The sequence below is a fragment of the Lagenorhynchus albirostris genome, chromosome 2 (assembly GCF_949774975.1).
Source record: "Lagenorhynchus albirostris chromosome 2, mLagAlb1.1, whole genome shotgun sequence".
Taxonomy (NCBI): domain Eukaryota; kingdom Metazoa; phylum Chordata; class Mammalia; order Artiodactyla; family Delphinidae; genus Lagenorhynchus; species Lagenorhynchus albirostris.
Window position 1 is genome coordinate 110,486,012 of NC_083096.1, and position 21,271 is coordinate 110,507,282.

General features: G+C 36.8%; 2 protein-coding genes across 3 annotated transcripts in view; both read right to left on the reverse strand.

Annotated features, from left to right (window-relative positions):
• CLCA1 (chloride channel accessory 1) overlaps nucleotides 1–3,895 on the reverse strand; it is a 36,706-nt gene extending 32,811 nt beyond the window's left edge. Inside the window, exon 1 of one of the 2 annotated variants that reach the window (XM_060139627.1) lies at nucleotides 3,719–3,895. In XM_060139627.1, the coding sequence (XP_059995610.1) occupies nucleotides 3,719–3,880 (162 nt within the window). In that variant the 5' untranslated portion in view covers nucleotides 3,881–3,895. Of the gene's footprint in view, nucleotides 1–2,356; nucleotides 2,495–3,718 lie in introns of those variants that run through there. The other variant, XM_060139628.1, reaches the window with a different exon arrangement.
• An 8,059-nt stretch (nucleotides 3,896–11,954) lies between these two features.
• The window catches only part of CLCA2 (chloride channel accessory 2), a 40,833-nt gene continuing 31,516 nt past the window's right edge, over nucleotides 11,955–21,271 (reverse strand). The window contains exon 14 of the mRNA XM_060139634.1: nucleotides 11,955–15,823. Coding sequence (XP_059995617.1) covers nucleotides 15,381–15,823 — 443 coding nt within the window. The 3' untranslated portion in view covers nucleotides 11,955–15,380. The remainder of the gene's footprint in view (nucleotides 15,824–21,271) is intronic.

A 21,271-nucleotide genomic window follows, 5' to 3' on the forward strand; every position in this document is an offset into this window, starting at 1 on the left:
AGTATAGCACTAAGTGTTAGATATAAGGAAATGGCATAAGTATATAATCTCTTTTCAAATTATGCCTAAATTTATTTCTCTAAAACAAAAGAGCTGTAGCATTAAATTATAAATGCCTCTGCAGATTCCCTGAGATGCATCAGGATAAGATAGTATTGATAGAAAGGGTATTACAAGATATTTATTATAGAAAGGGAAATTGAGTCTATTAGGGCTGAAAATCACTGAGAAACACAAAAGTGAGTGTAGACAGAGGGAAGAAGAGGACTGAAGACTGAGCTCCAGGAGCCCCAGTATTCAGAAGTGGGAAGAGGAAGAGCCAGCAAAGGAAACTGAGAAGGAGCAGCTGGTGCACGGGAAGGAAATCAGAAGGCATAGGGTGAGAGTGTTTCAGGAAGGAGAGAGTGATCATCCGAGTTGAATGCTGCTGAGCAGTCAAGGAAGATGAGGACTCAGAACTGAGCAATGAATTTGGCAACCTGAGTAAACCATTTTGTGCAATGGCGACAACAGCTCCATATGAGTGAATTCAAGAGGGTGAGAGGTGAGGAGGCAGAGGCAGTGAAAACAGACAGCGGGTCAAGAAGTTTTCCTACAAATTAAAAGGGAATTGAGAAATGCAGCAGTAGATGAAGGAAGACTGCAGGGCAAGGGAGTTTGTTTGCTTTTTTAATGGGAACTATTATATGTGTATGCTAATGGAAAAAAAAAAAAACCGATAATGCAAGAGAAAAAAGGGATCATTGCTGGGAAAGTCCTTGCTGGAATAGACCAGAGTGACTAGGCTCCAATGTCTAGGAGGTTGGCCTTAGGAGCAGAAACAGTTCATCACTGTATGGGGAAATAGTACTTGGGTACTGATGCAGGGGTGAATCCTGCTCTGTTACTTGCTAATGGGTTAAACTTGCAGAATTCATTTTGTCTCCCTGAGCTTCAGTTTCCAACCTTTCACATGGTGATAATAATGGTTGCCTTGCTAGTTTTATAAAAGCTCTCCAAATGATTTACATCTCCTTCCAAAAAAAGCCAGATTTTAAACAATTGCTAGGAGAATTTAACATTTTATAATTTTTTAAAATAAAAATACTGAGCCAATATCACCAGAAAGCTGAAAAGTAGGTATAAAACTTCCTATGTTAGAGTATTATATTACAATTTGACTTGTGAAATGTAAATTTTCAGTATCTCCTAGGAAGACGACTAAGCAGCATGAAATGTCTTCTATGTTTTAACAGAAACATTAATAATGAATCTTTGCTTTGGCATCTGTTCCATATTTTGAGAAAGTGACCTCATATCCAAAAAGACACTTAATCTTTTGAGGTTTGAAGAATGTTGAGGATGAAGTTTATAGGATGGGCTGGTAATTCCTTAAGGATAGGGATAGTATATTGTTCACCACTGGATTCCTGTTACCTGACATAATGTAAATGCTCTGTAAATATTTGTTGGACTAAGGAACAAATGAATGAGTGAAGAGGTTATAATGAGGGGCAAACTCTCCAGGAGCACCAAGACCAAAGATGCCTGGGCTCCCATACATTGAGGAGGCCCCAAACGGCTCCTGTTGTTTATCTTTCTTGTGTGGTGTGTGTGTGTGTGTGAGAGAGAGAGAGAGAGAGCGCGCTTCTCCCTGATTCTCACTCCCTCATCTTATGACCTGTGCTCCCACTGCTTATGCAATACTGATGAGAGTGTAGTCTCCCTGGATGGAACTGCTGCAGCGCCACCTGCCGGTATTGCAGGTGGAGAGACGCTCGGACTGCCCTGCTGAAGCAAGTACAATATTTAAGAGCTGACGTAGAGGCTTCTGCTCACACAGGGACACCCGGGGGAGAGTCTCCCCAGAAAGCAGAGACTGAGGGATGACCAGGAAAGTGGCAAAACCCACAGTGAGGTCCCTCGACTGCAGGTCTGGAACATCAAATAGGAACTCACTTTTATTAACTACTCATTTAGGGACTCTGAGCACACTATTGCCCTTAAAAGTGCTCCTGTGACAAAGAAACGTGGAAACCAACCTCTCTCATACCCAACTCACTTAGGGCTCATAACAAAAAACCAATTTAATAATTGTAAGGAGAAGTATATTTCTCAGGAGGAACCCCCCAAAGAGAGTGAGGTGAAAGTCCTTTTGCTTTTGCTCTAAAGCACCATACAAATACAAATTACCACTGTCCTTAGAGATGCTAATGTGCTCCTTCCCACATGTCCCTGAGCACCACTGACTGTCCAGCTGGAGACAGAAACATACTGGTCACATTTTCCTCCAACACTTTCCTGGTCTCTTGCTCCAAGTGGCTATTTCATTTTTTTCTGATGCTGTTCCTAAGTTTAGAAGCAATCAAAGACTCACCCAAGTTTTCTGATTGTTAAGAAATTTCAGAAGGCATGAATTTCCCTTTCACTGATGGCAGTAATATCTGATGGTCTTCTGGTTTAAGCAGGTGAACTTCCTCTCCCCCTCAACTGCTGTACTTCTCCAGCCCCAAACTCCTCTTCGTGGTAGAGATGGTTCTCTCCCCAAACTCCATCTTTCTGGGTTTGCTCCTGTTCAGAGCAAGGAACCTTTCGAGGAGACCCTTGGGGCCCTTGCCCTATTAACTTCTGAGCTCACACTCAGGAACTTTGCCCAGAAACAAGTCTCAGTCCCTTTGGCTTGGTGAGGAATGATGAGCTCTTTCTATCTAGGATTAAAAGTAGACCTGGGGACTGATGATTTGCCTACCATTTATTGAGCTCTTACTGTGTACCAGGCACTCTGCATGCATTTTTAAAGTTTTTCTAAGTTTTTTTTTTAAAGTTTTTCTAAGTTTTTGAGATAATTTTAGACTTAACAGATAACATGCAAAAAATGTACAGAGTTCCCATATACCTTTCACCTAGCTTCCCTTTTATGCATGCATTGTTAATCCTCACAAAGCCCTGTGAGAAAGATACTTATTATTATCCCCATTTTATAGACCAGTACTTCTGTTCATTATGCAGCACCACCTCTGTGTGTGCTACAGCCGCTTTCCAGGGTGGTCTTTTATAAGACATTTCCCTCATATTCTTTGCTGTTTGCTGTTGTACAAAACCTCTCTAATCCCTCTATCTTACAACAGTTAGGTGCCTCTGCCTGGACAGGAAGAGTCCTCTTCCCTAATTTTTCCTTCCCCTACAGAAAAAGCAACAAGTGAAGTGAGGCTGCTCAGCAGCCCCAAGAGGACACTTTGCATTGGGGCTGGGAAAATGCAGGGTTTCCTCACACTGTAAGGGTCGGGCTTGTTCATAAGTTAGAGATTTGCATCTTGGACTCCTATATTAGAATTGCAGAGAAGCAGGTTACAATTAGGAGGATAAAAGGAGACTCTGATATGAGCCAGTGGTAAAATCAGGCAAAGGAATTGCCCTCTGCGCATCTCACAATATCTGCCAAATGTAGTTGGCTCTGCCTTGGTTGCAGAACTAAATAATTTTCAATGAAATCATTTATTAAGTGCCAACAATATATCAAGCTCTGAATTATGTGCATTGCATTTATTATCTCATCTCTCGGAAGAATCATAATGGTTGTGTTATTATTTCCATTTTATAGTTGAAGAAATGAAGACACAGGTATAAAAAAAAACTTGCCAGTGTCACGCAGCTGGAATTAGAGAACTCACGTTTCCTCTATCACAATATTATGCTTAATTTTTCAAAAAAGCATGGATAATTACCATTTACGACTTACCTTTATTTGTTGAATGAGTGTTTCATCTTCTGGCACGTTAGGGTCAACTGCAATGACAATGCCTTCATAGCCATTATTATTCAGCTGAATGAGTGAATCACTCAGGGCCCCTTCCAGAAGGTGAAGGACCAAGATGAAAACCGAATTCTTAAATGACCCCATTGCTGTACATCTCCCTTTGGGTTCTCTCTTTGGAAAATGTTAGTTATGGAGGCATCTTTCTTTACCCCTATATATATGGATATGTAAACGCACAGTTTTCCAAGTTATCAGAGGTGGTTTATCACAGGACTTTAACCCCTTGACCCCAAATTGTTTCACAATTGGATTTGTCACCACTAGGAGGAATGCTAACTATAGCTATCATTATGATAACTATAATTTCATCTCAAATTTTGTGTACTTTTAAATATTTTATTTTGAAAGGAATATTAGCCTTGCCTTCACCTTTGCCATTTCCTGGGAACAAGGGTGGGGAGCCACGTCTGGTTGCCTGGAAGGACTCACAGCTGACAAGCAGCTTTGCCATTGAAAGATGTTTACTTCTTACAAATGTTTGTCCAGCCAGGGACACTGACCCACCCAAATCCACCCTCTAACCCCTGCCTGCCCAGTGGAGGCCTGACTGTTCTGTGTATTCAGTACACATTCATTAAGTATAAACTGTATATCCAGTTATCCCTCATGGTGGTCTTTATTTTTATCGTCTTCGATCTTTATGTAACCTCAGCACCTCTCGTTACTCCCTTAGACAATCTACTTGCACCAAAACATTAGCAAGCCACATTAGATATTATTGAATATTCTATAATGAAAAGATAAAATTTATATCTCACTGTGCAAGGGAAACTCCCTCAAGTTTCCTCATCAAACCTCTATTTCACTATTCCGTAGCTTCTACTGCCCAGTAAAATTCAAATTAGCATTCAATTATTTTACTGAAATTAAATGTCTCTCAGAACATGAATAGTGGACTGCCAGCTACTGCATAGATTATTTTAAGTTTGCCAAATCTCAGTTGAAAACTCAAATTGATCTACCAATTCAAATTGGTCCTATATTCAAATTACTTGAAATATCCCTTCATCTCATAACGTCATTTGATCTTCACACAGTGATAAGCATCAATTTCATCTTGTCTGTCTTTGACACTCACTCATAAAAATTAAATTGGTACTTATTGCTAATAATTAGTACTTATTGCTTAAGTATGTAATCTTTTTTTTTTTTTTTTTTTTGCGGTACGTGGGCCTCTCACTGTTGTGGCCTCTCCCATTGCGGAGCACAGGCTCCAGACGCGCAGGCTCAGCGGCCATGGCTCACGGGCCCAGCCGTTCCGCGGCACGTGGGATCCTCCCGGACCGGGGCACGAACCCGTGTCCCCTGCATCGGCAGGCGGACCCTCACCACTGCGCCACCAGGGAAGCCCAAGTATGTAATCTTTAATCAATCAAAAGTGAAGCATTGGAATAGAGTGGAAGTACTCAATGATAAAATAGTTGTCCAGATAATCTAAATATACTTTTATATAAAAATAATTTATTCAATTCTTATTGAATAAATGTATGCATTTATTATACATATGTCATAAAATATTTTACATTTTAAAATATCTCATACCCCGCCCCCCACTATACGTGTATCTCCTGGGTTCCCTAGAAAAGAGAGTCTAAGACAAGCTTATGTGAAAATGATTTGCAAGCTTAATCCCAGAACAGTGTGAGTGAGAAAAAGGGGAAATGATTCAGGGAAGCCTGGGAAGCAGTGAAAGGTGCTTACTAAGCTGGCTCTGGAATAGTAAACAGACCCAGCAGGCCACCCTGCAGGTGCACCTGCCCTGCTTTCTGGGATGTCTCCTAATGGGCTATAGGAGGAAGGAAAAGTGTTTGGCCCCTTCTCATCTCCTACAGGTGATCACCCTTCTGGCTGTGTCACCCAGCCCATTCAGCAGCTGCTTGGAAAGAAAATCCTATGCCCTGTGGTGTATAAAGAGCCAAAGATTCCAGGTGGTGCCTGTTGACCTCTGGTAGTAGAACCACTTGGGCCTACAAGGAGTAGGTAGTGACTGAGGAGAAGTAAGTGCCCATTGGGTCAGGCGGACAGGTGGGGCCAAACAACCCTAAGGAGCTTCAATAAGATGAGTCCAATACAATTTACTTCTTGAACTGCTCAGATCCACTCACGTCCTTTCATTCTATCTAGCTCTAATATTATAAGTTAAGGCTGGAATTGGGGGCAGGGGCACAAGCTGTCTCACTTTTTCCCTGAGAGAGGGTACAAGCCCTCTCATAGAATCATTCATAGAATCTCCTTCAAAGTGCTGGCCAATTGCAATCTCCTAAAATACCCAAAGCGACAGAGTTATTGAAATAAATCACAGTGCCTGCTGCTATAGCTGGTCTCAAGGCCATTATAGATATGTATTATCTCCTTCCTTCATCACCAATTTCCCTCATTTTTAGCCAGCATTTTGACTGATCTGTGTTTGTTTGGTTTTTTTCCTGTTGGTATAACCCAGCCTTTCCTTACTGAGGGGTCTGAGCCTCTAGTTGCCTTGCCCTTGCCGGGCTGTGGCTGGTGCAGGTGCCTATGACAGGGGTCACCGGTATGACAGATCCAGATTAGGTGCCTCCTCATATTTTGTGTGGCCTTCCCTGCTGGCCATCATGAATTTATATTTTTACAAGGTAGGAGTAAAATTGCTTTCCCAATTTGTAGGATATTGATGTTTAAGAGGTAGTTTTAAGCTCTCTGCCATGTAATACTTCAATATGACTCCTGTTTCCACCCCCTAGTTCATTACCTACTTTAGTAATGGTAATAAGGCCATAAGGAAACAGGTAGTCATACATTTTTGATGACATAAAAATTGGTATAAATGCTTTGGAAGGAACTATGCATCAAAATTTAAGTGTGTGTATCTTTCAACATAGCAACTCCATGCTAGGAATTTACCCTGCAGATAGATTCACACAGGTGCACTAGATTATATATACAAAGAACAACTCACACAGGTGCATAAGAGTATATGTACAAGGGTAATATAATTTGTCCCTCAAAGCATACTTTATAATAGCAAGAAGTAGAACTACCTAAATGTCCATTAATAAAGGAATAATTAAGCTTATTTGTTTAACATCTATTTTGTTTATCACTTCTTACTTAAACATCTGTAGTTTTAATAATAGCATGAATTACTTTTGTAATTGAAATAAATTTATACATAAAACTAAAATATTGGCTAAAGACTATCATTTAGAAATCCTAACATGTCAGCATTGGAGTGGTAGTTCTGTCTTTTCTACTCTTAATTTCTACTCTTAATTTCTAATTTTCTTTACTCTTGCATTTCACACTCTTCTTTTTCTTTTATCTTCTTCATGCTCTTGCTTCTTCTTTCCTATACTGGTGTGATGTAAGGTTATACCAATTTTTTAAATGTTCCTTTTGGATGTTTACTAATTTATATTGCTTCCGTTTCATAAGCCAAGGATATCTTTCTATCGAAAGCAATTGCCCACTGTACTGAATAGCTTCCTCCTTCTTGTGCCCTCGAGATAAGTGTTCCCAGAAAGCAGCTTTTCGATAAGACTTAGCAGCAGGTAGCCTAGAGGAAGTGGGAGATAAAATTGGCCACCATCTAGGTCATTCTCCACCCATCCAGGCTATCGTCTTGCTGATAAGAGCTGTGTAGTCTAAGTGCAGGAGGGATTTATGGAAGGATGCATTTCTTTTGACCTTTAGGGACAAGCTCTAATTACCTCCATGCATATGAGCTTCTGTTTCTGTGCCTTTGAGTACTTGTCTCTCTATCATCATGTACTTTATAATTGTATCCCTAACTTTCATATCTTATTTTGTCTCTCTCTTTGTGCCTGAGCTGTGCATTTTCTACTTTCTATGGTAAATGCAAACTAAATCAGATTCTCATTTCTTCAGAGCCCACTATTCATCTCACTTCCCCTCTGCTTCTATTCCCTGTTTCCCTGTATTTTACATTCACAGATCATAACACAGATCTTAACACATAATGCAGCATCCTCCCAACTTTATATCCATTCCCCTTCTTTATTTTTCATCAGTTAGATTTTCTACCAGCCTTATGAATTCAATCCTCTAACATAGACCATCTTCACTTTATTTAAACTATTTTTTTCTATTCTTTTTGTCTTCTCTACTTCATTTAAATCTGGTTCAGTTTTGTTCCCCCTTTCCCCTTCACTAAGGCCACTTTTTCTTGTATTCAGGTGTCAAATGTCCTTATGAATGATGCCTTTCTCTTCTTCCCTATAAGGCAAGGTTTCTCAATCTTGGCACTATTGACATTTTTGGCTAATTCTTTGTTGTGGGGGCTGTCTGGTGCCAGGTAGGATGTTTAGCAGCATCCCTGGCCTCTACCCACTAGATCATACCCCAAACTATGATAATCAAAGTAGTCAGCTGACATTGCCAAATGTCACCTGAGAGAGTAAAATTACTCCTGGTCTAGAACCATTGCTTGCTAAAAGGGAAAGATACAATAAATTCATTCATAGTGTTTCTTTCGATGGAACATGTAAATGCAATAAAATGAACAGATCAATTGCAAATAGGTAAATGAATTTTGACAAAGGTATACATACCCAGTCAACCACTATTGCAATCAATCCCTATAGCATTTTCATTGCTCCAGAAAGCTTTCCAGTGAATGCTCACACGTTTGCTCTGAGACAACCACTATTATGATTTCTATATCCAGAGATTAGTATTGTTCTTGAACTTTTAATAAATGGAATCATACAGCCTGTGCTCTTTTGAGTCTGACTTCTTTAGCTCAACATAATGCTTTTGGGATTTCAGGTATGCTGTTGCATGTATCAGTTGTTCATTTCTTTTTGTTGCTGAGTGGTGTGCCATTGTGGATTCATACAAATAGCAAAATTTTGTTTTATCCATTCTTTTAATAGAAACTTTTGTTTTTTACAGCTTGGGGCTATTTTGAATAAAGTGGCTATAAAAATTCTTGAGCAAGCCTTTTGATGGACATATCTTTTCATCTCTCTTGAAGTGGAATACCTGCGTCATGGTTTAGATATATGCATAACTTTTAAGAAACTGCCAGGCAGTATTCCAAAGTTGTTGCACACTCACCAGTATAAAAAAATTACAGTTGCTTCACATCCTTGTCAACATTTCTTAGTGCCAATATTTATAATTTAGTTGTTCTAGTGGGAATGAAGATGTATTTCATTTATAGGTATCATTTTCAATTTGTTGATAACTGATGGTGTTGATTGCTTTTTTATAAATTGAAGTATAGTTGATTTACAATATTAGTTTCAGGTGTTGATTGCCTTTGTATGTGCTTATTGGCTATTTATATATTCTCTCTTGTCAAGTGTCTAAGTCCTTTGCCCATTTTTATTGGGTTCTTTGTCTTTTTATTACTGATTTATAACATTTTTATATGTTCTGAATATAACTTCTTTGTTAGATATATTTGTTGTGAATATTTTCTTCCAATGTAGCTAAACTTTTTATTATTAATGGTGCCCTTTGATTAGCACAGATATTTAGTTTTGATGCAGTCCAACTTATTATTTTGTCTTATGCTTAGTGTTTTCTCTGTTCTAAGAAATCTTTCTACACTATACTTGTAAATATATTTTCTCATATTTTTTCTAGAAGTTAATATCTTAACTCATATTTATATCTATGATCCATCATGAATTTATATTTTTACAAGGTAGGAGTAAAATTGCTTTCCCAAACATATGTCTAGTTGTTCCAACATCATTTATTTAAAAAAAACTCTTCTTTACCCATTGACTTGCCTCTACCCATTGATTTGCACATGCCTTTATGGAAAATCTATTGACCATATGTGTGTCAGTCTATTTCTGGACTCTGCATACTGGGATGTGTTTTATGCCTAGCATAAACATGAGCACTTAAAAATGATATGTATTCTGCACTAGTTGCTTGTAGTATTTTTAAACGTCAAGGTCAAATTGGTTGATAATGTTGTTCACATATTCTCCATTCTTACTGAATTTTTCTGTCTAGTTACTCTACGATTGACAGTGGGAGATTTAAATCTCCAAGTTTGCTTGTTGATTTGTCTATTTCTCCCTTAATTCTGGCAGTTTTTGTTTCTGGTATTTTGAAGCTCTATTAATAGCTACATGCACATTTAGGATTGCTATATCTTCTTGATGAAATTTTTTATTATGTTGAAATGATTCCTCTTTTTCTCTCCTTTTTTGAGGTCTATTCTGTCCTATAATAATATACTAACACCAGCTTTTTTTATGCTTGGTGTTTGCATGATATACCACTTTCCTTTTTCCCACTTTCAATTTCTATGTATTTATATTTAAAGTTCATCTGTTGTAAATTCCATATAGTTGGGTCTTGCTTTATTATCAAGTCTGAAAATCTCTTTTTAGTTGAAGAGTTTAGTCCATTTATATTTAATATAATTATTAATTTAGCTGCTTTAAGTCTACCATCTTGCTATATGCTTTTTGTATTCCCCTCTGTTCTTTGTTCCTTGCTCTTTCCTTATCTTCTTTTGTATTAATTGGGTAGTCTTAATGTTCCATTTTATCACATTTATTAGCCTTTTACATATACCCTTCCCTGTTACTAATAGGTGCCAAAAGGGGTTATAATATGCATCCTTAATTTATGTCTACCTCGAATTAATATCGTATGTATGATGTAAGTACCTTTAAACAGGATAATTCCATTTGTCACCTTTCTTTCCATTCTGCTCTTGTCATATATCTTACTTCTTTATGTTATTTATACCATAATACATTGTTTTTATTTTTACTTTAAATAATTTATCATCTTTTAAAGGCATTAAGTAAAGAAAACCAATAATGTATTATATTATCTGCATATTTATCATTTCCAGTGATCTTCCTTTCATGCTGTAGATCTGTATTTATACCAGACATCATTTTCCTTCAGCTTAAAGACATTTCTTTGGTACTTCTTGCTGGTGAAAATTATTTCAGCTTTTATTTATCTGCCTACATTTTTAAAGATATCTTTGCTCAATATAGTGTTCTGTGTTGGTTTCTTTTAGCACTCTAAGATGTCATTTTACTGTTTTCTGGCCTCAATTGTTTCTGATGAGTAGTTAGTCATCTTTCCTATGGTATACCTAGGTGTTATTTTCTTTGTATAGATCCTATTTTAGGTTCACTGAGCATTTTAGACCTGTGGGTTGGTAGTTTAAACCAAATTTGGAAAAATTTCATCCAATATTTCTTTGAATATTTTTATGCCTTATCGTCCCTCCCTCTACTTCTGGGAATCATTTACATGTAATATCACACAGGTCATTTGGGCTTTTTCTTTTCTTTTAATGAAATGCTTCAGTTTAGATGCTTTCTATTTTCACATCTTCAAGTCATATGATCCTTTCTTCTGTAGTACCAGTCTGTTGTTGTTAATCCATTACAAATTTTTTTACATACATTGTATTTTTCAATTTTTAGGATTCTCACTTGCTTCATTTTAAAGACTTTCATATCTTTCCTGAACTTCTTCCTCTATTCATCACTTATATTTATCTTTTCCTGTAATTTCTTTATCTTGTTTATAATGTTATTGTAAACTAATTATCTGCTAATTCCAAATATGGATCATTTTTGGATCATCTTTTATGGACAGATTTTTATTCTTATTAATTATGGGACACATTTCCTGCTTGTCAGCGTGTCTATTAATGTTCTATTATATAGTGGATGATATGTTGTAGAGGCTTTGTATTATGTTATCTTTCTCTGAGTTATGTTCTAGCAATAGCTTAATTATTGGTGAATATAATCTTGATTCTCTAGAGACTTGGTTTTAGACTTTTTCAGAACAGATCTATTTCAGTTTTGCCCTTGGTTCTAGGGCATAACACTTAGTCTGTGGGTATGATACTTACCCCTAATCTGGAGTTTCAATGGAAACATAAACACCCCCTCTAACTTGGGCGAGGTTGTATTTTGGTGCAACCAATTTTAATCTTTGATTTAGAAAATGAAATCACAATACCAATAGATATGTAACAAAATGTTCACAGGAGAATTATTCATCATATTCCAAATTGGCTATTACTCAAAAGCCTATCAATAATAGAAAGGATGAATATATTGGTATAGCCAAGCAATGGAATATTATACGCAATAAAAAATAATATCTACTGGTATACAAAATGTGGATGAATGTCATTAATGTAATGTTGAATGAAAGGAGCCAGACACAAAAGAATACATACCAAATGATTGAATTTATCTGAAGTTCAAAACAGGCAAAAACTAAGCCATGGTGCTAGAAAGTCATTCTTTGGTAAACATTGGGGAGGAGGTAGTTGCAGGAAGAGGTTAAGATATAAGTTTCTGAGATTCTGGCAATATTCTATTTCTTGATTTTGGTGTAATTACCAGAGAATATTCACTTGTGATAATTTATTGATCTGTACACTTACAGTTTGTGCATGTCTGTATATATATTATACTTCAATAAAAAACTTTAAAACCAAAAAAAAAAAAACTTGGGTGAGGTTGAACCTTAAATTTTCTCTCCTCAGGACTGGGCAGTTGCTGAACTCTCTGTTCAGCTCTTTTAGGTGCTAAGCTCTTATTTTCCATTAAATTCCTTTGCAGTTTAGGACTCATCCAAGGATTGAGAGGATGCAGATTTGGGAACTTCTCTCTTGTAGTTACTTCCTTCCTCAGATTTCCTCCCTCAATATTCCACTGCTTTAGCAACCCAGAACTCTTACTTCTGGCTTTTCAACCCAGTAAGACAGCTGCTTTCTGCTTGAGCTCTTTCCAGATGCTCTGAGCAAACTGGGAATGCCTTCTGGGGGAAAAGCTGGTTAAATGTGGATCTCACCTAGATTGCTTTCCTTTTTTCAAGGGTCATAACTCCTCCAGGTTCTAACTGCTTTTCTTGGTGTCCAGTGCCTTCAAAGAGCTGTGTTTTATATTTTTTCCAGAGTTATTACCGTTATCAGCAAGAAGATTAGTTTGATATGAGCAACTCTGCCATTGATTTATCACATTGTTTTAAATAAATGATATAGTTAGGGACCAACTCTTCCAAAATAATTACATTATAGCAGAAGGCAAAGCCTAAAGCAAATAAAATAATTTTGGGTAGGCTTTCTAGTACTAACATGCAGGTGCAAACATACTTTTGGAGCAGTCAGCATTGCACACATAAACAGCAATCTGCTCAGTGAATTCATCTCCTAAAAATCATCTCTCTCCCACTGAGATTTAACTTTCTTTTACCATCCATAAAAAGAATAGGGTAAAAATGGAAGGGATATTGTCCTCAATTTTCAGAACAAATTTCTATATACTGATAACAACAACCATCCTGGCATGTGAAGATAATAATAATACTTGCCTGTGTCACTTTCAATCCCTAGACTTCTCTTTCCTCTACCAGATAACTGAGCATCTGTCTCATATTTTTTCCTCCTCTTGCAATCTTGGATCAAATCTTCAGTGACGTCACTATTCATGTGGTATTCCACTAGTGACCAGTGCTTCACAGTTCCTCATTCTCTTTGACCCAACTCTTGTCTATTTCTATTCCTTATCATTTGTTCAGGATCAATGTCACCTCCTTTCCAGTGGCTCTGTTCTATTGACGATTTCTGGGGTCTCGAAATCAGTTATCTTCCCACATTTACCACATATTTCTTGTTGTCTAATGCTTCAGTCCCTCACAATCACTGAAGCTTGTTTACCCTATTCACTTGATGAGATCACCCTTTCAACTCTGCTATAATATATTTTAGTTTATCACTTTAACATCCTTAATCTCAGTCTTACCTCTTCCAATTTACTGATTTCTGGACTTAAAGCCATTTGTTCATTTCTATACTGACAAAATTGGAGGAAAAGAAAAGAAAAAGCCCTGTTTCTTCAGCCTAGACCTGTTCTCCTGCTTATTAACCTTGAAGATTTAAATATTTCTAGGCATAATCCCTGGCATCTTTCCACACCTTCTTAAATAGACAGAAGTGAAGGAGCATTATGACAACCTGACTCTACTCCTATATACTCTGCCTTTAGCCAGCACAACGCTTTAGATTACTCCGTTAATTCTCCATGTTCCTGTCTATAAAATGAGGAAAACATCTGAAGACTTAAAGCCCACCACACCCCATCTCAGTATTTTACCAGCCCATTGAAGCTACAGAGAAGCAGATCCCACGCTACCAGGCTCAGTGGCAATAGAGGGAGGAGGGACTGACTGCTAAGTGGGGACTTGAAGTTCCAATCTGTGAAAATTTAGGCACTACCAGACTCAGCATGTTACAGGCCAGACCTGGGATGTAGTATGAACAGCAAGGAGGCAGCCTAGGTAGAGGTATTTGCTGGTCATTTTACTCCCCAGCACTGCTCTGAGTCTCTTCCTCAAGGTTTCATGCCCTCTTTTCATTCTTGTTCCAACTCCCCACAATTCCCTCCCCACCCCCCAAAACTTAATCTAATTGTCATTCTTAGTTGGTCCTAGTTATAAAGCAGTTCTATTCCACATTGTTGTTTGTATTTACCCAATAAAGTTTTAAGTTCTGTAATATGCAAAGCATGTGATTTTATTGCTCAGTAATCTTTAAAAAAATAAGAGCAAAATTAAATAAAAGATAATTTTTATTTCCTTGTGACATGTGCTTGCCTCTCTGTAGTCACCCTCCACCCCTGTAGGTTAATACCTGTAGGTAAATCACCCTTTGTGGGAAAAGGATTCCTGGAATCTTATTTAAACAAAAAAAACAGAATCAGTTAAAAATTTCCAAAGGTCAGTCTCTCCCTGTGACCTCTTCTTTGTTTGAAATTGAATAAAATTATATAGCGTATGGATTGATATGTGTTAAAATAAGCTCAGAACTATGTCTTTCATTATTTACCTAAAGTCTTATGAGAACTATAACCATTTTCCTTGAATACCACCCAAGGCAAATAACTTGGAGAGCTGCTTTGATAAGAGTAGAAAGTTATAAACAATAAATTCAATAGGCCTCTGTTATAAAACCAGTGTCAGGGGACAAGGATAATACCTACATTTTAAGGTTAACTCTTATAGTGAACCAACATCTCTTTGAGCATTATCAGTGGGATCTATCTGTAGTATAGTTAACCAAATGGAAAGAGGTAAAGAACTTTACAATAGGCACTTCATATGTAAAATACAGGTTGATCTTTAGTCATCAACAAGCAACCTGTTCTGAACAGATAAAGGGGAATTAAAAATTAATCATACAATTAAACAATTGCTTCACATAGATAGTTATACTATATCATTCAGGCCTAACATCCTTTTCTCTACGTGGGTTATTTTTTGTCTTCAATAAGACAAGCTTTTATTGACTCTGATTCAATTTTGCCATTACCTTTGCCTTTAAACACATTACCTTAGAGAATAACTTTTATTTTTTTGTCCATAGCCAAAGCTTAAAGGTTTTCTAATTCCCTTCTGCCTCCATTAGTGTTATAAAAGATTTTTTTGTCTATTACCGTGTAAAAATCTGATCCATACTACACAAAAACTCAAAGCATTTTTAATAATCTGATGTTAATTTGACTTTATTGGCTTGTTTTTGTAAAGTGCAAAAGCCATGGGTCTTATATTTAAGAAGGAAAGTACTCTGCACATTTGTTCATAATAATTTTGTTTCATTCTCTTTCTTGTCTGCTCTCGTTTTCCTGTTTAAAACACAGTGTGTTACAACTATGATGAGGCAAATGATTCCTATAAAACCCATTGCTGTCAAAACTCCTTTCAACATAAAATCATCTCTGGCAAATACAGGAGCAGAATTTGGGGGAATCAACAGAGATGCCTGAGCAACATTAGATACAGCAGACTTTAAGGAGTTCCTATCTACTGCTCGTATTGCCACATAAATTCTGAGACTTTTTTGTGTCTCTCCATCAGGTTGATGTTCAAGTCCATTTGTGAAAAGCTCTGATGAGAATGTAAATATCTCCTTGGTACCAGCTTGCTGAGGATTTAACTTTGATGTATTCACTAAAATGGCATTGTTAAAGTCATCTTGAATATTCTGTAGACTTTTACTCACTCTTATTTCATAGCTGTTGGCTGAAATTAAAAAATACAAATGGGAAGTTAAGTGATTTTGAGTAAGCTTTCTAGTTTATTAGAAATGGCTTAATGACAATAGCAACAAAAAAGTCAAAATACCTATGAATAAACAAAGCAAGAAATATGAATGTGAACAAAACTTTAAGACACTACATAAGAACTCATACTAAAACCTGAATAAGAGGAAAGTTTTATTATGTTTTTGAATACCAAGATTCAACACAATAAAGATGTTATTTTTCCCTAAGTTATTTTGTAAATTTTACATGGTTTTATTAAAAGTGCCTCTAGTTTCTATTTTAACAAACTTATTGTAAAGTTTAAATAGAAAATAAATAAGCAAGATTAGCCATATAAGGTTAAAAAATAACAAATTTTTAGTGGAAGGACTGACTTTATCAGATGTAAAAACACTGTAATGCTTCAGTAACTGAAAAACTGCAGTACTGGTGCATGAATAGATTCATGTATAAAAGTAGACCAAAATACATTTAGGAATTTAGTATATGATAGAGGTAGAACCCAAATTAATAGGGGAAAGTAAAAATTTCTTGATAATGGTGTTATGACAATTGGGTAAAAAGCTGGAAAAAATAGGATCCATACTGCAAACCTTTATTCTTCAGGATAAACTCCAAAGTAAATAAAAAGTTTGATGTAAAAAAAAACCTATTAATTAGTAGGAAACAATGAATGAATTTCTTTATAAACTTGAAGTGGAAAAGGACCCTCTAATTAAGACTCAAAATTCACAAGCCATAAACATAAAAATCCATAAATTTATATATATAAAATGAAAATTTTCTACATGGGAAAAATCTCCTAAGCAAAATATAAACATATATGTTAAGTGACAAAAATATTTGTAACTTAAGTCAAAGATAAAGTTTAGTTCTGGTAATGGTTGAGTGGTTTCTATTGGACTAACTCACCAGCAGGTAACAAGTATAAACTCTGAAGAAAGAAAGGGGAATAAAAACAAACTGGAGCCAGAGGAGTTACAACTCATAAAAGAAGAGAACCAGGCTGTGACTGACTCATGTTTATACAGTTTTTCCTCCGAGGGCACTTTCCACTTCAGTACAGATAGCTGGAACTGATACAGAAAGCCACTATCTTCTTGGTTTTAAAAATCAGATGACTGAGTGTGAGATTGCCGAGTGGCTGAAAATTGAGGGAGCCAGAGAGGGATGAGCCCCAACTCTGTGTATTAACTTCTCTCAAATCATTGGAAGACCTCTGAATTGTACATGTGTGGGTGAAAATTCAAGGACTCAAGGGGAAAACAACAGCTAGACAGCTGAAAAATGGAGCAGAGTTTTATGCCAGTGCCCACCACAGGGGAGATATAGAGTTTGGAGTGTGACTCTTGCCACATCAGAGGAGCTTGGTAAATATCTTGAGATGTCCATTAAAACACTAGAAAAGCTGTGCCTTAGGAAAAAAGATTGTGTCCCAGAATTAAGGGATATGCCCTAGGATTAAGAGCAAAACTGAAATAGACAAACCCTAGACAAAAGTAAAACAAAGCCTCCTCAAATTCCACGTGATCCAAGGTAACTACTAGAAAAGTTCAAAACTCTTCAGGGGAATATAACAAAGTCCAGAGTCTATAATTCACTACCACATGTCCAATATAAATAAAAAGTTACTAGACATGTGAAGAAACAGAAAATGTGATATATAGTCAAGAAAAATGTCAGCAAATTAAAACAGTCACAAATGACTGAGATTTGAAATTAATAGACAAGGACCTTAAAATAACCATGATGAGTATGTTAATGGTCTACACACAAGACAAGCTGGATATAGTGAATGAAGAGATGGAAAGTTTGAGGAGAGATATGGAAACTTTAAAAAGGAAGCAAACAGAAATCCTAGAATTGAAAAAAAATGCAATGAAAAAATTCATTTGAGAGGATTAATATCAGATTGGACACAATGGAAGAAAGAATTTGTAACCTTGAAGACACATCCATTAAAATCATCCAAACAGGAACTTCCTTGGTGGCTCAGTGGTTAAGAATCTACCTGCCAATTCTGGGGACATGGGTTCGAGCCCTTGTCTGGGAATTTCCCACATGCTGCAGAGCAAATGGGCCCATGCGCCACAACTACTGAGCCTGCACTCTAGAGCCCGTGAGCCACAGCTACTGAAGCCCACATGCCACAACTACTGAAGCCCGTGTACCTGGAGCCTGTGCTCTGCAATAAGAGAGGCCACCACAATGAGAAGCCCGCGCACCACAATGAAGAGTAGCCCCCGCTTGCTGCAACTAGAGAAAGCCTGCGCACAGCAACGACGACCCAATGCAGCCAAAAATAAATAAATAAATAAATAAATATTTTGAAAATTAAAAAAATCATCCAAACTGAAGGGCTAAAAAATAGTTAGAAAAATTGAACAGAATCTCAGTGACCCTTAAGATCCACTGATATATCCACTTAGTGTGTGTGTATGATGATATGATATGATATACTATACTATACTGTACTATAATATTATATAATATAAATATTACCCAGGAAGAAAAGAAGAATAAAACTAGAGCAGACATTTTTTGAAGATGTATCAGCTGAAAATATTCTAAATTTGATTAAAAGAACACTCCACAGACTCAAAGAGTTCAGTGATCCCCAACAGAATAAGCATCAGAAAAGCACACTGAGTCACATCATGGTCAATCTGCTAAACACCAAAGATAAAGAAAAATAATTTAAAGCAGCCAGAAGGGAAAAAAGACACTTTATACTCAGAAAAACAACAGTAAGAATGATAGCTAACTTATGAGAAAAAAATTGGAGCCAGAGGACAATGAAATGATATATTTAAAGTGCTGAAAGAAACACTTGCTTGCCCTAGAATGCTACATCTAGTGAAACTGTGTTTTAAAAATTAAGGGACATGTTTCAGAAAAATTAATATTGAGAGAATTGTTACTCAAAGACCTCAACTACAAAGGAAATGATGCTAGATAAAAATTCTGATCTCCAGGAAGAAAAGAAGAGGACTAGATATGGTAACTATACTATACAAGTAACTAAAAAGGATAATTCTTTTCCTCTTTAAAATTTCTTTAAAAGGCAAGTTTCTTTGTCTTGGGCAAAGATTGATTGTTTAAAACAAAAGCCATAACAATGCAATGTGGGGCTTATAACAAATGTAGAGGTAAAATATATGACAGCAAGACCACAAAGGATGGCAGAAGGGTAAATGGAATTATACTTTTGAAAGATTCTCACATTATATGTGAAGCGGTATAACATTAATTCAAAGCAGATTGTGATAAATTAAGAAAAATGCATGTTACAGAACTGCAAAATTTGGAGTAGATGAGGGCAGAATTTTGTTTTGATTTTCCTTATACTGTTTTGAACCTTTAAAATTATGGCAAAACATGTATAACATAAATTTACCATTTTTTAAAGTGTATAGTTCAGCAGTGTTAAATACATTCATATTGTTGTGCTGCTGTGAGCTTTCAAACTGTATTAATGTATTATCAACTCAAAAACAAAATTATTGGTAACAAATAATTGCTAGATGCAAAAAGAAAGCCACCTGTAGTACTAACCCACTCTAATAATATCATAAATCATATCTAAAATGGCTAAAAATAGATTCAACAATGAACGGAGCAGCTCCAAAGGAGGATTTTGTTCTCAGGAATAAAAACCATGAGACATCCTGAGTTTTAATTAAACAATGAAAATATTCTAGTGACTAGGTTTTGAGAATTTTCCAAATCTATAATAAGTTTTAATAATGAGACTGTTTCTATTCCTGAGTAGTAATTAGAGTAAAGCACCCTTAAAGAAGGTTGTCAAAACAAAATAACCTTCATATTCAAATTTATCAATAAGCCAATTTCCTCTGAGTGAACCCACTTGAGTTGCTTTATACTGTGGTTCAAATACGATGGGACAGATATGGATGAGAAGCTAGGCTGACCATCTGCTCTACACTCACAATGGAACATGTCCATTGTTCCTATGTCCCTTGTTCTCTATGGAGGAAGCCCTCCCCACGGGGCTCTCCCTGAGTCGTCTCCTGGATAATGAAACAATATTCCATAAGCCTTAGCATTTACAAAGATTTTCTACATACATAATTCTCCCTTTGTGAAGTTGACCATCCCATTTTAAAATAAAAGAGACTGGGACTCAGGAGGTTAAATGTGATGTCCATGGTCAAGTTAGGAAGCTGTAGTGCGGGAAATGAACTCATTTCTTCTAACTCCAAATGTCATATACTTCCTACTGTGAACAACTATTAAAAATGATGCAGAACAACTGTGTAACTACAAAAACTCCAAACTAATTCAGCTCATATATTCATGAAAGGTTTCCTTCCATTTACAATAGTTGTGGTCTTCCCCTTCTCCCTGTGAAAAAGAAAATGGGCTGGTTCTGCATCTTTGACCTCTTAGCTATATCTCTAGTTTTGACCTCTACCTCTATACTCCCAGTATATTTCAGCCATGAAAGTAGCTCTAAGGACATGGGCAAGACACTTAACCTCTCAGGGCCATTCCCTTACATTTAAAACAAGGGAGTCAGACTAGTGTATCTTTAAGACCCCTTCAGGCTCCAAAATGTTATAAATGCTGATATTTACTGAGCACTTAGTATGGACCAGACACTGTTTTAATCCCTCTCTGTGCCTTTTCTCATTCAATTCTCTCAACAACCCTCTGAGATGGGTACTCTCACTATCTGCTTTTGCAGATTAGAAACCAGAAGTTTAGAGAAATTAAGTAACTTGCCTAAGTTACACAGATAAAACGTGGTCTGTCTGATTCCAGAGCTTAATACCCTAACACTATGCTCTACAGCCTTCTATTAGGCTACACTGTCTCCTATTTCCCAATAATTGCTACTTTTCCAGTTACCAAGGTTTACACTTTCCTTAGCATCTTTATCAATAAATTTCTAGTACGGAAAGCCCTGGGCTTGGATTGAGGACATGCAGAGGGAATCAAAGACTTGACCCCATCTTTACCAGTGGGAACAGTTCCCACTTCCTCTCTTCATTTGAAATCCAAACCATCCCCTAAGGATTATTATAGATTTCTCCTACATTGAGCCTTCTTCCATCCAATAAGCATAACTGAGGGTTGGGGGTGGGGGAAATGGGAAAAAATTGCTGTCATTGAACAGCTTTTTCAGAAGCAGCAAATTTTCAACAATTTGTAAGGATAATATGTTCAATGACAGTTGTATAACAAGATGAAAAGATATCAGAGGAAACAGTGTGAAAGTCAGGCTGTTAGACATGTAGGGAAGCTACTGAGTGCAAGGAAGGAGGCCCAAGATTGGTGCTTTTTGTGGTCTGTCACTACTCCAAAGGCTCTGCCCAGGCCCCTGGCATTAGAAACTGGCCTTTGCTCTGCTTCCACCCACTCTACAACCTTTTAATACCTGTAGCTCCCAAGGTCTGAATTA